This window comes from Aplysia californica, unplaced genomic scaffold (assembly GCF_000002075.1).
Source record: "Aplysia californica isolate F4 #8 unplaced genomic scaffold, AplCal3.0 scaffold00252, whole genome shotgun sequence".
Lineage (NCBI taxonomy): Eukaryota > Metazoa > Mollusca > Gastropoda > Aplysiida > Aplysiidae > Aplysia > Aplysia californica.
In genome coordinates, this window is record NW_004797522.1 from 540899 (window position 1) to 556323 (window position 15425).

Here is a 15425-nt window from a genome sequence, read left to right on the forward strand (position 1 = left end):
TGTGTGTGTGTGTGTGTGTGTGTGTGTGTGTGTGTGTGTGTGTGTGTGTGTGTGTGTGTGTGTGTGTGTGCGTGCGTGCGTGTGTGTGTGTTCGTGGGAAGGAGGGGCCGAGTAAGGACACAGACGAAACAGTTTCATTTGATATGTTGTGTTATGGTCGCTAAAAATTAGTGCCACATTTCCTTATACAGTTTTCATATCTGACCTACAGAAGACCAACAGACAAGAACACATTTTTAAAAAAGAAAAAGAACAAGAAATAGAAAGTTGGCACAAGTACAGTCGAACTTGCTTTAACGGCCATCCCAACCTGTCTAAAACAACCACCTGTTTAAACATTCACTTCCCACTTACCCTTTTTGTACACTATGACACTGTGAAAGACATCCACCTGTCTAAGACAACATCTTTTCTCCACATCAGTGGGTGGCTAACTTGGACACTTCCGACTGTATATCATGCCTGTCAGCATGGTTATGATTGGTTCATACAAATAGATTTTAGTAGTAAATGTTTTACGGCACTTGCAACACAATAAGGTCATAAGTGCCGAAGATTAGAGGTGTTACAAGAGAGTAACAAACACAAATAATATGAAGGAGGGGAGATAAAGACGATAGATGTTTGATAGGAAAGAAGAAGCAAACCACACCAGAGCACCCGCCAACCACCCACTAGATCTAAATAGATCCTATCTGTCCTGCCATACATTATTGTTGATGATATTAAATCTAAGGTTAGCTTGATCTCTTTTTACCGCAACTCTGACCTCAAATGATGGGGTCCAAGCAAGCAGCATAGATGTGTAAACAAAAAGATAAAAACGTTGACAGTCAGACCATACCCATTACGCCCTGTGGGATGCGCAAATTTGCTCTTCGAAGTAAAAATGGAAACTATCTTTAAGCAAACATTCTGGCCAATTATTGTTTTGGAAGAAAGGGAGAAAGTGTGTATGTGTGATGGTGGTTTGGAGGGGGGGGTATTTATCCCTTTTCCTCTTGAACAGATCAATATTTAATACGTTTAACCATCTGTAAAATGTCTGACAAATAAAATTGCGATCTATCTTCCTTTGTAAAGGTTTTCCCTCGACACTTTCTTACAATTATTATTATATAATAAAATGAGCCTTAAAGAAATATAAAAGTGCATCTTTGTCTGCATGTGTTGTGAGTCTATGGACAGCCTTTGGCAGGCAGGCTGTTGATTCAGTGAGGAGATATTATTGACTGTCGGTGTGATGCACGATCGCTGTATTGATTGGTGAGCACGCACACGGGAGAGGCGGGTCTAGGGAGGGGTGAGCGGGAAAGTTTGCGGTGAGCTCTGGTGTCGGGGTTATGTGAGAGTGCTCTCGGGGGAATGGGAAAGGTTTTAGTTTTCTTGTTTTTTCGTGTGGATGATGGTGGTGGTAAAGAGAGAGAGAGAGAGAGAGAGAGAGAGAGAGCGAAAGAGAGAGAGAGCGAAAGAGAGAGAGAGGGGGAGGGGTGTGGGGGTGGCCGTGGGGGTTACGGTATCTGGTCGTTCTTCACTTGGAGCGAATCAGGAAAACGAATCAGCGAGCAAGAAGTGTCATTTAGAAAGAAGGAAAAAAAAAACCCACGAAAACAAACAACCCAGGTCAATCTGTCTTTTCCTAGCCCTTTGTCGATAAGAACTGAAACTGAGTGGCCAAAAACGGGGTCCTTTTCACAACCCCGCTATGTGATATACAGCGTGTTACCACGTTACTCTTACCGTACGCATGGTGTGGTGCATGATGCTCAGCCCTAGCCAGAACTCTCCAGTTTTGTTGCCAAAACCACGCTCGTAGTCGACCCAGGGCAGGTAGAAGTCCTGAGAGCCATCAGTACGAAGCTGAAACCGAGGATTTGGAGTTTTAGTAAGAGTTTTATGGCACTTAATTGCAACACAAATAGGTCATATGAGTGTCGAAGAAAAGTGGTTATACTAAAAAGTGAGATTTAAAGACCGTGGGTGGTTGGCGGGTGCTCTGGTGTGGTTGGTTCCTTCTTTCCTATCAAGAAACTATCGTCCTTATATCTCCTCCTTTTTTGTGTTTGTTACTCTCTTGTAACAGCTCTAATCTTCTACACTTATATGACCATATATTGTGTTGCAAGTGCCGTAAAACACTTACTAAAACAAATACAAAGACCTGACGGAGGACAGAATACAAGGGGGATCAAAATATTTTAAAAAACAGGCTCCACTGGAACCAGATTACATCCCGATCATTTTGTATAATCATCGACCTTGGAATGTGGTTAGGTTCTCCCGCCCCCCTTACTCATGATCTTAAGGTAGATAAGACAAAGCACCTTGTCCTCTCGGATAAGGATGAAACATCTCAGATGTCTCGTATACACGTAGAGAACGTTAAAGATCCCTTGGTGGTTGAAAATCGTAAAAATGAAGGCCCTAAAAAAACAAGGTTTAAATATTCAAATTGTAGTCCTACCATATATACTTTGTGTTATTATATATCCCTATCGCGATTACAAAACAATAAGACAAACGTTTATGCCTTTCTTGATTTCAAACTTACTATCCATGTCTCTCTTTTGGAGCATACAAAAGAAGTCAAGATCTGAATGAAGGGGGCAATACTTAGGCTATCTACTTCCCTTATGTCTACCGTCCGTTCAAAGCTGTACCATGCAAACTGCTTCACAAAATCGATAAGAGTAGGCATCGGCCGCCACCCGAAAACAATTCAGTATTAATTTTAACCAAACTAATTATGTTTAATGTGTCTCGCACCCTCGTATGATGTTGTACAGTTGGGAACGCCTTAAAACACTAATTACAAAACCAACCAACCAAACAAACAAACAAACAAAACTTTTTCAAAATCATCTGAAAACAAGTAAAACACCAGAGTCTTTATAGTGGCGTGATTCGAAATTGCCAATTTGTACTGGTTAAATGCCTCAAAAACACTGTAAAATTGTTTAAAAGGCGGGACCTCCAAATTCAACGTCCTTCTCTGAGAGGACCCTCAAATCTGTGGAGAGGCTTAAAAACTCCATAAAACAACCAAGAGAACAGAACGTTTCGTTGAAGATTCGAACCAAGAACATTCGCTCTGTAGTTCAGCATGATACCAACTAGGCTAACAGCGCGAACTAGCCTAAGTGGTTCTTGACAAAAATTTGAAACGGAGTGCTTATTGGCCCACAGGGGCATATAAAATTTCCCCTAGAACATTTATTATTTGCCCACAAAATCACAAAATTGCAAGTTATCTCCCCTGAGTTTGCCGCCGCCCCCCCCCCCCCCCCCCCCAATCCACAAATGATAAAAATGAAAATACAACATCAAAATCCCAATCAAATATCAGAGAAGTTATTTTACATACACTTCTCTAAAGCTTTTACGTTAATATTATATTTTACACAAGTGACATGACATTTTAAGTTTTCAGTTAAAATGAAAGTTTAATAAGTCAATTTCTACTATAATATTAAGGAAGTATAGATCTCTATCTAGAATGACTCCCAAACCAACAAGATCCCAAAAGATAACAAAAACTCACTTGTGTTATTAAGGATACAGAATGCTAATAGTAATAGCCGTATTTATTATTTCTTAACAATCTTAATAATCAAAAACTATTAAAGCTAGAGAATGCCTCAGGAAAACATTAACAAGAAGGGATAAAGTGAGAACAAATTAAAAGAGAACAAGTTGGGACAACACCATGTATGAAATACATTGAAAAACAACGCATTAAATGGCCCATGTGGGCCAATAAGAGCAGCCAATTTGAAAACCCTCGTGGGAAAATTACTGATAATGTCACAGTTTCCGACCAGCTGGAAATTAAGATCTAGAGACTTCCTCTCTCTTTCATGAGTAGGATTTTCTCTCTTTTTCTCTTTTTTTCCTATGTTCTGCTGTTGAAAAAATAATACAGTGATTGTTTTACACAGGTTTCTTTAATATTATGACTGTGTTGCAAAATAATGGGGATTTGACGTTAAAAAAAACAACAACTTTACCTTTCAGGGGGCTTTTTCTGTTGTTGGATTTATTTATTTTTCAGACCATAATGTAGTCTTCATTTGTATAATTAAGGAAAGTTGGGAGTGAGTTAATACGACCGTCAGGGTCTGTGTGCTATCGTGACAATTAGTGTTGTTAATTCCTGACGAGATCATTACTCCAAAGGTGCTGTGGTGTTTATTTGAAAGAAATTACCAAAGCTTGACTTGCATGTGCGTGCGTGTGTGTGTGTGTGTGTGTGTGTGTGTGTGTGTGTGTGTGTGTGTGTGTGTGTGTGTGTGTGTGTGAGTGTGTGTGTGTGTGTGTGTGTGTGTGTGTGTGTGTGTGTGCCTGTGTGTGAACGAGTGAGTGTGTGAATGTGTTTTGTGAGTGTGTGTGTGTGTTTTATGAGTATGTATGTGTGTGTGTGTTTTCATGTGTATGTGTGTGTGCATGTGTGTGTGTGTGTGTTTGTGTTTTCATGTGTGTGTATGTGTCTGTCTGTCTGTGTGTGTCTGTCTGTGTGTGTATGCTTGAAAGCGTAAAAGAAACAAAGAAACACATTCAAAAGCAAGGACAACGAACATAATACCATACACCGTAAGACAAAGAACTTCGATTTTCCCCGACATGAGAAGGCAACTATGAAATGACATTTCAATGATAATTAAAGCCTTCTACGACCCTAACAACTAACGCGTATGTATTATCAATATCGTTTACCCCGATGTCACGTTGTTCACATCATAACAATCAGAGTGCTGATTATGTATATTATTCTAGCTTAACATTATTATGTATATTCAAGCTTATTATGTTTACTCCAACTTAACTTTATTATGGTGAACAATAATAATTCTTCATTTATATCATGTGTATATGCCTGCGGGTCTGTTTTTTATGCCTCCCTCGTGGTCTCATTAGCTGGTTAAATGAATAAAATTTAACTATCTACCTTTAAAGAGATTAAAGATAAATACATTTAGATATGCAGTAAGTGAAAAGATGATCAGATGCTTACACATTATTGCGAAGATTGTTTTTTTATCAACAAGTGCGTAAGATTACGTCGCAAAGTTTACTCAGTTGGAATTAAGTTTTGAGATTTGGCATAGTGTATGCAAATGGACAAAAACCCTTAAAATTAACGAAATTGTTCATTTTTAATGTTACATTATATGAAACAAAACGGGGGGTTGGTTAGGGTGTGGGGGAGATTTGGGTATGGGAGAGGGGAGAGTAGGGCATTGGCCAGGGTAGGGTAATGAGCAGGGCGTGAAGGGTTTTTTTGTTCGGGGTAAAGGGTATATCGTCACCACCACCACCCTCTTCCACAGACACGAAAGGACATCAAGACACATAGAACCTTGTGTTTTACGACTGGTTATAAAACATATGATGTCACAGAAACTCCCTTCTACTTTTAGTCCAACAGAGAGCCCAAGACAGTCTCGGGCCAGGTACATGCAATGAAAGAGTTTTAGAATATTTTCGTATGAGGAAGAGCATTTGGTCGGCCAGATGTTTAAATGCGCTAAGCCCAAAATTTTGAACAAAATAAGTCATTGCATTTCCTTAACCTGCGGAATCAGTTGCATGTGCTCAAGAAATTGTTTGTCGAAATTCAGAACGTAATTGTCGAAAAAAGACAACAAAAGATGCATAAAAGGTAGATACAATTACTGACAGAATGAAGCAATATTGCTTTTCACTCTTGAAAATGTTCGCTTTTTGGGTTGAGTACATTTAAAAAACTTGTCGAAGGTAGGCTATAGCAAACATGCAAAAAATGATTAACAGAAACAAACAAACAAACAAAACACATATTTACAAACAAGCAGACCTGGACAACGGTCCATTTCCCGCCGTCAGTGTATGTGTCACAGAGGAGTTCTCTCCCTTCCACGTCATGGATGTGGACATATTGTTCATTGGTGCTGGTTGGAACGTCGGCACATTTGGCCTGATTTGTGAATGAAAAAAAAGTGTGAAATGGTGTCAGTCTGGTGAACTGCTCTCTCTCTCTCTCTCTCTCTCTCTCTCTCTCTCTCTCTCTCTCTCTCTCTCTCTCTCTCTCTCTCTCTCTCTCTCTCTCAAGCCTGTTCTATCTAACAATGACTTAAGGGGGGGGGGGCTACACCTGAAGGCTATCTCGCTTATTACTGGACCGAATTTTACCAATTTTCACACATATAACAAGCATAGTAAGGAGTCTTTAAATCTCCAATCAAATTTGAGAAAAAGTTTCGTTTCCATGGATACGGCCGCCATATTGGGTTTTGTTGACATGTCTTACGTAATGAATAACGCACTTATTGCTCATGGAAATTAAATGGGGGTTTTTGCATGCGTGTTCACAAACATTACATCTAAAAATGTGTCTATTTTTTTTCCTAAACGAATTAGAAAATATTTTATGAATATTTTCCTGAGGTAGCTTTCAAGTTTTCAAAAAATCCGTAAAAATCCACACTCCAGACACCACCAACAAAAATCTATTCCATATATCAAAAATTCAACAGACAAATATTTTTGTATCACATCTTATTTTCATTCTGTGAAAATTTCATGAAGTTTGGATGAAAAATGGTGGAGTTATTCAAAAAAGTATAGAGAAAAGTCGCGTTTTGAGAAAACGGCCGATAAAGAAAAATAAAATATTGACTTTATGAGGAAATTACGGTGACATACAATCCCGGTATGGGGGAAAATACGGTTTTTGTAGGTTCTTATGTGATGAAATAGTTGTAGGAGAGGCTGAGAAAGCTAAAAATGCCTACAACTCAAATTCCATAATTTTGAGCCGAATTTTGACTTTTGGAGTGCAGCCCCCCCCCCCCCCCCCCCCTAAACCAACCAACCATCTATCTATCTATCTATCTATCTATCTATCTATCTATCTATCTATCTATCTATCTATCTATCTATCTATCTATCTATATATATATATATATATATATATATATATATATATATATATATATATATATATATATATATATATATATATTCAAGCAATATGTAGGCAAGAGGCCAAAGTGCAATCCTGTTCTCAACATTTTGTATTATGCACTCAAAGTTAGAAAATCATCCAAGATAAGATTTTTTTTTTTTTTAAATTAAAGAAAGTCCATGGGCTGGAAAAGTAGACCTCGTAACTACATTATCACAAAGGATTCAGATTTTTGCCCCTCTCAACATTTAGGCAATGTTTTATAGTTACAAGGCAAAAACGTCTATGAGTTGAGTTCTCTGAGATTAAGAGCGCAACGAAACACCGCTAAACTAAAATAATAGACAACCGCCAAACTAAGACTAAGAGAAAAGGTTGGCCAAACTTACCGCTTGTGAAGCTTTGGCTGTACTTGACGTAGCGTCGTTCTGGGCTGCTGGAGAAGCTTCTGTTGACGACAAAGAACTTTAGCAAGTTAGTTTATTTTTGTGAGTGTTTTACGGCCCTCGCAACTGCATAAGGTCATATTATGAGTGCGCGAGACACATAAAGAATTTTCAGTATGGTAAGAATTCATTTTGAATTTTGCCTGTACAGTTGCCAAGGCCTACTTTTATCGATTTTGGTCCACCCAGGGGTCTTTAATAAGCGTAACTTACACACGAGACCTCCTAGATTTCCCCCCTTATCAGAGATGGCTAGGTGTTATACCTTACCTACCCTAAGATCAGGGGTATGGCTGAAAGACAGTGCAGCAATAGGAAGGAGCCAAGGAGTAGGAGTAGGGAGGCTGCAGAATGAGTCAGGAGCCCAAAGTAGGGTTCTTTTTAATAGGTTTTTTTTTTTAGGGGGCGGAAAGTGGAGACGAAAGCAGACAATAGAACATGGTGAGAGAGCAGGAAAGGGAAAGGCGGTGAAAGGAGAACATGTTAAAGATCTATAACTGTCACTGGAAAAGTTAAACAGAAAGGCAGAAACAATAGAGGGAAAGTAAAGACGTAGGACCTACGAGTGACGCCCTCCAACCACCCGTTTATATTTGTTGGAAGCAATGATGCCACCCTTATACTTGTATAAAGCATAAAGAGTTAGTTTAAAGGGAAAGCGTTTTTTTTTTTAAATCAGAATTCTGTCATGTATATATGATATTGAAAAAATAACCTCGATGCTTCCAGAGTTCTAAAGGAAGTTCAAATTAACAAGAGAAAATTGTGGCTGTAAAAAGATAAATTGTTCAGAGTGAAGACTAGTTTCAGAATTTGACTCATTTCTGTTTTAAACTGTATGCTGTTGCTTTTGTTGATGTCATCGTCGATGTCGTTTTCATCTTTAGGTTGCGCTAATCCTTCACTGTTGACACATTTTTAGAATAAAAAAAAAAAATCAACCTACCCCATCTCTGTCGATTTCAATCTATGAATTTTTAAAAAGATGTGCTATACTACGTGTTGTTTGGCACATTTTGTGTCCACACTGTCTTGTACATCCCAGGGTCTACTGTGGCTACTCCCCCCCCCCCCTTCCGAAAAACAACTCCAAAACTCAAAAGATACCTCATAAAAATAATAAGACAACAAAAATAACTGCAAAAAGAGACACTAAAAAATAAAAAATAAAAAGAAACAAACCCCTATCTGCGCTCTCATGGGTCAGTCGAATAGATCTATGATTGACACTGACATAATTCAGATCTAAAAAGCTATTAGAATAAAGGTACTCACCACTGGCTATTGCCAATACCAGTAAAACGGCCAATTGAAGTAACATTTTAAAAACTCCCAAACGACTTCCACTGCAACCGGCCAGACACACACATACAAACACATCCACACTACTACACTACGTGCAAACACAGCACATGTCCCACAGACGCGCATTATCATATCCTAGATTTTGCACTCTAGCGTATTTTCCGGTTCGTTATGGAGGGCAGCATTTATTATGGATTCAAAGAAATGTTTGTTTGTTTGTTTGTTTGTTTGTTTGTTTGTTTGCTTGTTTGTTTGTTTGTTTGTTTGAGTAAAGAGGCATATCGATACAATAACGATCATTTAGATCGGGGGGGGGGGGGGGGGGGGGAGTAAGGCATACAGATTCAGCAGAAGGAAAGTAAAAAAGTAGGACCTACTAGTGGCGCCCTCTAACCACCCAATACCGCGTGAACTCATCTGTGGGTGTTGCATTGTGGTGATGTCAGACTCTCTTTACAATAATAACTTTGGAGGAACACGAAATGTTCTGCCCTCTAAGCATTTTTTTCACAAAAGTATTGTTTTCGTGTCAGGACCGTTTGTGTCCATTTAAATGCGTACATTCCTGCATGGACTTTGCTGAAAAATCACTACCTTAGAGTTACAAAGTTTTATCTGACATTTTTGGCTGTTTTGAGTTACTGTACATAAAAGACCATGAGATCAAAAACCAAATGTTCTGTCTGCTCTGTCAAAATCCTAAGATTATTCGGAGTCATTATCAAGATAATCAAAGAATTGCATTTAAAAAAGCTTGACATAATGCGAAGCTCATAATCTTTAACGTTAAATTTCTCGAAAACTAGGTACCGAGCAGATAGAACTTTGTAATTCTGAAGTAACGAAATGTTGATCAAAAGAATAAAAATTGTGATTCCCATGTCCTTCATTCGCAAATATTCCGACTTCTATTCAAGATAGATGGGTTTTGGTGTTCGTTTTGTTTTGTTTATTTGTTGTTGTTTTTTCATCGAGAGCAAGGCAAATGAACAGGCTTTAATATTATAAAAATAACTCCATATTCCCCAAAATTGACTAAAGCTTGATTCGAAAAAGGGAGGTTTGTGTTTTCTCCTTGATTTAAGCGTCATGGTGAGCCCATGGCATTCGTTCTTCAAAGCGAAGTTTTTAATAGAGAGCAAAAGTGGCTTCCATGACAGTAGGCGATCTAGGATTACAAGCCTATGACATTGAAGGACTTGGCGACCTCTCTGACTTATTGTTGACATAAGTATTTCAATTACGTAGATGCCTTATCTCAACGGATATTATCTGGCTATTCGTTTTGTGTTTTTTGTTTTGTTTTTTCAAGTGTAGTGTAAATAGATAAAAACTGGAATTTTTAAACCTTCAGATCCTTGATCGTGTCTTGGCTTCGAAGAAACCGGTTTTTGTTTGTTTCGTTTTGTTTTATTTTGTTTTGTTTTAAAGGCTCCAGTGATTAGAGGACGCCCCTGGAGAGTTCTAATTCTTTACCTTTTCGTCGCTGTTTCGGTCCCTGTATCTTACTTTTAATCTTCTCGAAACGCAAGACTTCTTTATTTTCCTTTGCTGTGCCATTCTGTGTATCTTACTTTTAACCAGCACGAAACACTTACTATTGTGTTGTTGACTGGACCTTCTGGGAGCAAAAAATGTAATATCCTTGGTCAACTTCCTGCCGCTGAATTCCACTCGTATGTCACAATTACAACCTTACCAAAGGTAAAAGTGACCGTTTTCCTTCTTTTTTTCTTCTTCAAATTCATAGTTTTGTATTGTAATACCCTAGACTTTGCACTCTGACGTAATTGCGGTTCTTTTTGGAGTGGGGGCGCCTTAAAGAAACACGTAAGAGCAGGAGGAGAGATAAGGACTATAAATGTGGGTTTTTAAAAAACTTTAAGTAAGTATTTTACGCCACTTGCAACACAATCAAGTCATAAAAGTGCCGAAGATTAGAAGTATTACAAGAGAGTAACACGCACAAAAAGAAGGAGGGGAGATAGAGACGATAGATTTCTTAATAAAAAAGAAGAAGCAAACCACACTTGAACACCCGCCAAACACCCACTGAGAGTGAGAGAATAGAGAGAGAGATATAAGAAAGAGAGGGGGGATATGAGAGAGAGAGAGATAGAGAGAGAGAGAGAGAGAAAGAGAGAGAGAGAGGGGGGATAGAGGAAGAGAGAGAGAGAGAGAGAGAGAGAGAGAGAGAGAGAGAGAGAGGGGGGGGGGAGAGAGAGGAGGGGGGCAGAGGGGGAGGGGAGCTATTATGCCGAGCCAGGAAATGGTAAATCGAAACAGAAGAAGAAGAAGAAGAAGAAGAAGAAGAAGAAGAAGAAGAAGAAGAAGAAGAAGAAGAAGAAGAAGAAGAACAACAACAACAACAACAACAAAATAGAAACAAAAACTGCAACACCAACAAGGTGGAGAGTGAAGCATGTTGACACAAAAATAAACAATTTATTGCAGTGAAAGAGCAGGAATACAGGCGGAGCTTCCTGTACATAGAGAAGGAGAAGAAGGAAGAAGGAGAAAATACAAGTAGCACCTTCAAAACATCCACCGATAAGAAGGGGGAAAAACTTTCCGGAAATTTTAAAAAAAAAGATAATAGAGCGCGTTGTTCTCTTTGTTATCAAAGATCACTGCCCGTACGTTGAGTGTTACACGCAATCTTTGTTTGTCTAGCGCTCCATTTGGAAGAGAAGTTATTCCTTTGCTCGGATGCTCTTATTAAAATAGCTACGTTTCCCTGATCTTTCCCCGTTACCCATTTGTTTAGGTTCGCTTACGATGAAAGTTGCTACCTCTGCCTCGTTTGACTTCAATTTTGCCAGTGAGAGCTAGATGTTCTTTATGTCTACTCAGGTGTGCCAAAAACTGCATTTGTCGTTTCCTGGTTGATTTTAACAGTGGGCGTCCCTCGCGGGCTTCATCAAGCTCTACCTCGTTTGAGAGAGTAACAAACACAAAAAATGGAGGAGAGATAAGAACGACAGAAAATAAGAAAGAAGGCACCTACAACACCAGAACACCCGCCAACCACCCACAAACACACTTTGACTTGAAAAACACATCGGCACAATAACGGTCATTTTGTGAAAGGGAAACGCACGGAGAATAGCATAACTGTTATGCCGCAATTGCCGACACGAACGTACAATTATTGTCTAGCTGAACAAAAGATGTGACTTTCGCGAAACGTGAGCGACAGCTTAAAAAAAAAAAAAAAGAAAGAAAAAGAAAGAAAAGCAACATTGACAGTAATTATTTTCGACTAATGGCTTGGCACGTTTATTTTCGGAATTACATATTATTATATCTGAGAAAATGACCGGATCCATGGCAAAAATCTCTATATCCATTTACAACAGACTGGGAAAATATAGAGAAACAAACAAATTCTCTGGAAACATGAACGATAATATGTAATTTTATCGAACTAAATATAGAGGGATACAGTGCAGTTTGAGAAGTATAGAAGAAGAATATTCTCACGACTTTGTTCTTATCATAAGATTATGGAATGGATGAGGTTTCTCAGAAATTGCAAGATCTGGCGTATAGTGCGTTTTGTAATGGAACTTTTTAAATGTGACGAGATCCTCTTCCCACAGCCCATCGATCGACTGTGCGCCACAAAATTAGGGCTTAGACTTAGAAGTGTTTCATAGGAGACACGAAGGACGTGATAATGTGGTCCATCATTGCGAACTGTGTGACATTACAGAGCCTGCCAACCTGGGCGAGAGCGTCCACTAGTGGGCGATCGATTTTTTAAATGTTAGTGTCCGGTGGGGACCACCAGAGTAATAACAGATATTATAATTTAATCTGATATTTTTAAAAATTACATGTAGGTAGGCGATAACAAAGTATTAGCCTCTTTTTAAAGATGGCAAACGTTGTTTTAGGCTAGAGAAAAAAGGTGAAAACAGTGAATTAAATTATTTTACCTGGCACAAAAACTAATAGATTATAACAATCACTTAAAGTGTAACGACCGACCAACCTATTTACTGAAAAGAAATACATCATGGCCATCTTATCAGAACACTTGTAGGTTTGGATAGAGTTTATTCGTACAAGAAAGCTATTTAAAAAACTTGCACCTGTCGTAAAACACACCGGTGTGCTTGTTGTTACACCTAGGCATGCACAAATACCAATAGATTATAACCGTTACTGAGAGTGTAACAACCGACCGCATAATTGACAGAAATAGTAGAAGTACCCAGAAATCAAAATGCTTCCAGCTTTTCAGAACACATCTAGACTTTAAAAAAGAGTTTAGTCTAACAAATAAGCTATTTAAAAGTTGCACCTGTGGTAAAGCACAATGGTGTTCTCATTGTCAAAACTAGGCGAGCACAAAAATTAATAGATTATGACCATTACTGAAAGTGTGACGACTGACTGCATAATTTTCCTGAAATGGTAAAAATACCCAGATATAGATATGTAGCCGTCTTATCAGAACAGATTCAGGTTTGGAAAGAGTTTAGCCGAACAAAGAAGCCTAAAAATGCTAGCACCCGAAGTAATACACAATGGAGTGTTTGTTGTTACAAATAGGCATGAACAAAAACTAATATATTATACTCATTACTGAGAGTGTATCGAAACAGTTACTGAAACAGTTATGGGGACCAAAAAATAAAAATGCTCCCTGCTTTTTCTGAAAAATACTTAAAACTTTAAAAGAGTTTAATCGTGCAAAGAAACTATTACAAAGCTTGCAGGTGCTGTACACCACAATAATGTGTTTGTTTATATAACTATTCATACACAAATACTAAATACTAATAGATTAAGTGAAAGTGAAACGACCGACCGCACAATAAACTGAAATAGTAGAACAACTACTGAAATGAAAGGGAGCAAGTTTATCCTTACCAGGTACATTGTAACCAAGCACATTTATTGCCATGCCTAAACCAATATTGCCTTTTATAGTTTTTCTTTTTTAGACCTTGCAAAAATAAAATGAGGTACAACATTTTTCCCCGCAACCTGTACGTTGGAAGTCAGTGCAGTGATTCAGTGCGCGTGATCTGACTAGTAGAGCACCCCCCCCCCCCCCCTCCCGTTCCAAAAAATAAAATAAAATTGAAATATATATTCTTCACAAAAAGTTAAGGACCACTTGCAAAAGTGCATGTAAAATTTAAATAAACAGTGAATCAAATTATTCCTTCTTTGACAAACATTTAATTCATTAATCCATAAGCGCAAAAAAGAAATTTCATCACAATCGAAACCGAAATGTATAATTCCCAGTCAAGCGTTCAAAAGGGACCCACCCTCAAAATCGAAAATCACAAAAGAAAGGGTCTCAAAAAGTCTCAGCAATATCAAAGAAAACAACCAGTTTAAGTTCGTGAATGTCAAAGTCAATGGAATTGTCAGAAGCATGTGTGCCCACCATTCATGGCAAGGCGGTCAAGGCACCGCTGGAGCGTGGAGTTGACTAGCATCTGTGTTTGTGGCGGCGGCGGCGATTTTTGGAATTTTTTGGTCCGTGAATCGTGGTCGCGATTTAAAAAAAAAATTTTCTCCAAAAACCACACCGCCGGGGAATAAAAAATCTAAAAAGAACCCCAGGGGTTTAAAAAACGAAAAAGAACCAAAAAAAAAAAAAAAAAAAGAAACTGAACCTCTTTACTTTTAGAAATAAAGTTTATAAAACTTCCGCTTCACTTCTTCTCTTTCTTACTTGTTAACCTCATGTTTATTGGTTATTTTCAGGTGAGAAAAAGTCTTGTACTTTACATACTATTTATATATTGCTATTTCACTTTTATTTTTCCCTCTTTGTTGTGTTTTAATTTGCTGGTATGTTATTTTCTTTTCTTGTTATTGTTCTGGTGTGTTTTCTATTTTTAGCGTTTATAGTAATGTCAATATAATTCAATTTGATGTTGTTCCTACCTTTTAATTTAAAAAAAAAAAAATGTGTTATGTGAGAGCGAGTCTCCACCAAACCCGAATACATGTACATATACTGACACTGTGTGATTCCATAATTTGCATGAAATATTCTGTACTTTTTCTTGAATAACACACGTTTAGGGTTTAAACGGCCACTCTTCGGATAGGTGGACACACGCCCTTATTTGTTAATTTTTGTGGTTGTTTATGTTCTGTTCTAATTTTGATTTCATTCTGATGTGAAACCTTTATTTTTCACGTTTTTTCACTCTGTGTGGCTACAAATGATCTTCTGGATGCTTGAGACAGAACACAAGAAATTCTGGTGCTTTAGATTAAGTTACCTCTATCAACATATTGCCTTATACGTTGTCACACAGAGTTTAAAGCTTGAAACTTATTGGCAGCTTTAGCCATTTTTGTGGCAACTTTTGGCAACTTTTGGACAATAAAATGGCAACAAACGCAGATGCTAGAGATGATCAGGCGTGCCAGAAAGGCCTGGGAATGTTGTTCCATTCTTGTTGCAGCCATCCAAGCAGCTGCTGACGGTTGGCGGGCAAAGGGCGGTGGTCACGAACTCTCCAACCAAGCTCAGCCCACAACTGTTCAATAGGATTGAGGTCTGGACTGTTGGCTGGCCAAACCATGCGGATACTCCCCGCCTGCCGCACGAAGGAGTTGACGGTCCTAGACCTGTGCGGCGTGGCATTGTCGTCCTGAAGACAGCATTCTGCTGCAGCACCGGGACGGCCAGAGGTTAACGAAGCATCTCCTGCAGATACCGCTGACTTGTTAGGATATCGTCGACATGT

At 38.5% G+C, this 15425-nt stretch overlaps 1 protein-coding gene across 1 annotated transcript in view; it reads right to left on the reverse strand.

The window, feature by feature from the left end:
• The window catches only part of LOC101861512 (fibrinogen-like protein A), a gene marked incomplete in the record, with an annotated part of 11163 nt that extends 2363 nt beyond the window's left edge, over positions 1-8800 (reverse strand). Inside the window, 4 exon segments of the mRNA XM_005100578.3 lie at positions 1741-1860; positions 5834-5953; positions 7333-7391; positions 8665-8800. Of these exon segments, the coding sequence (XP_005100635.2) occupies positions 1741-1860; positions 5834-5953; positions 7333-7391; positions 8665-8710 (345 nt within the window).
• Positions 8801-15425: the final 6625 nt, after the last annotated feature.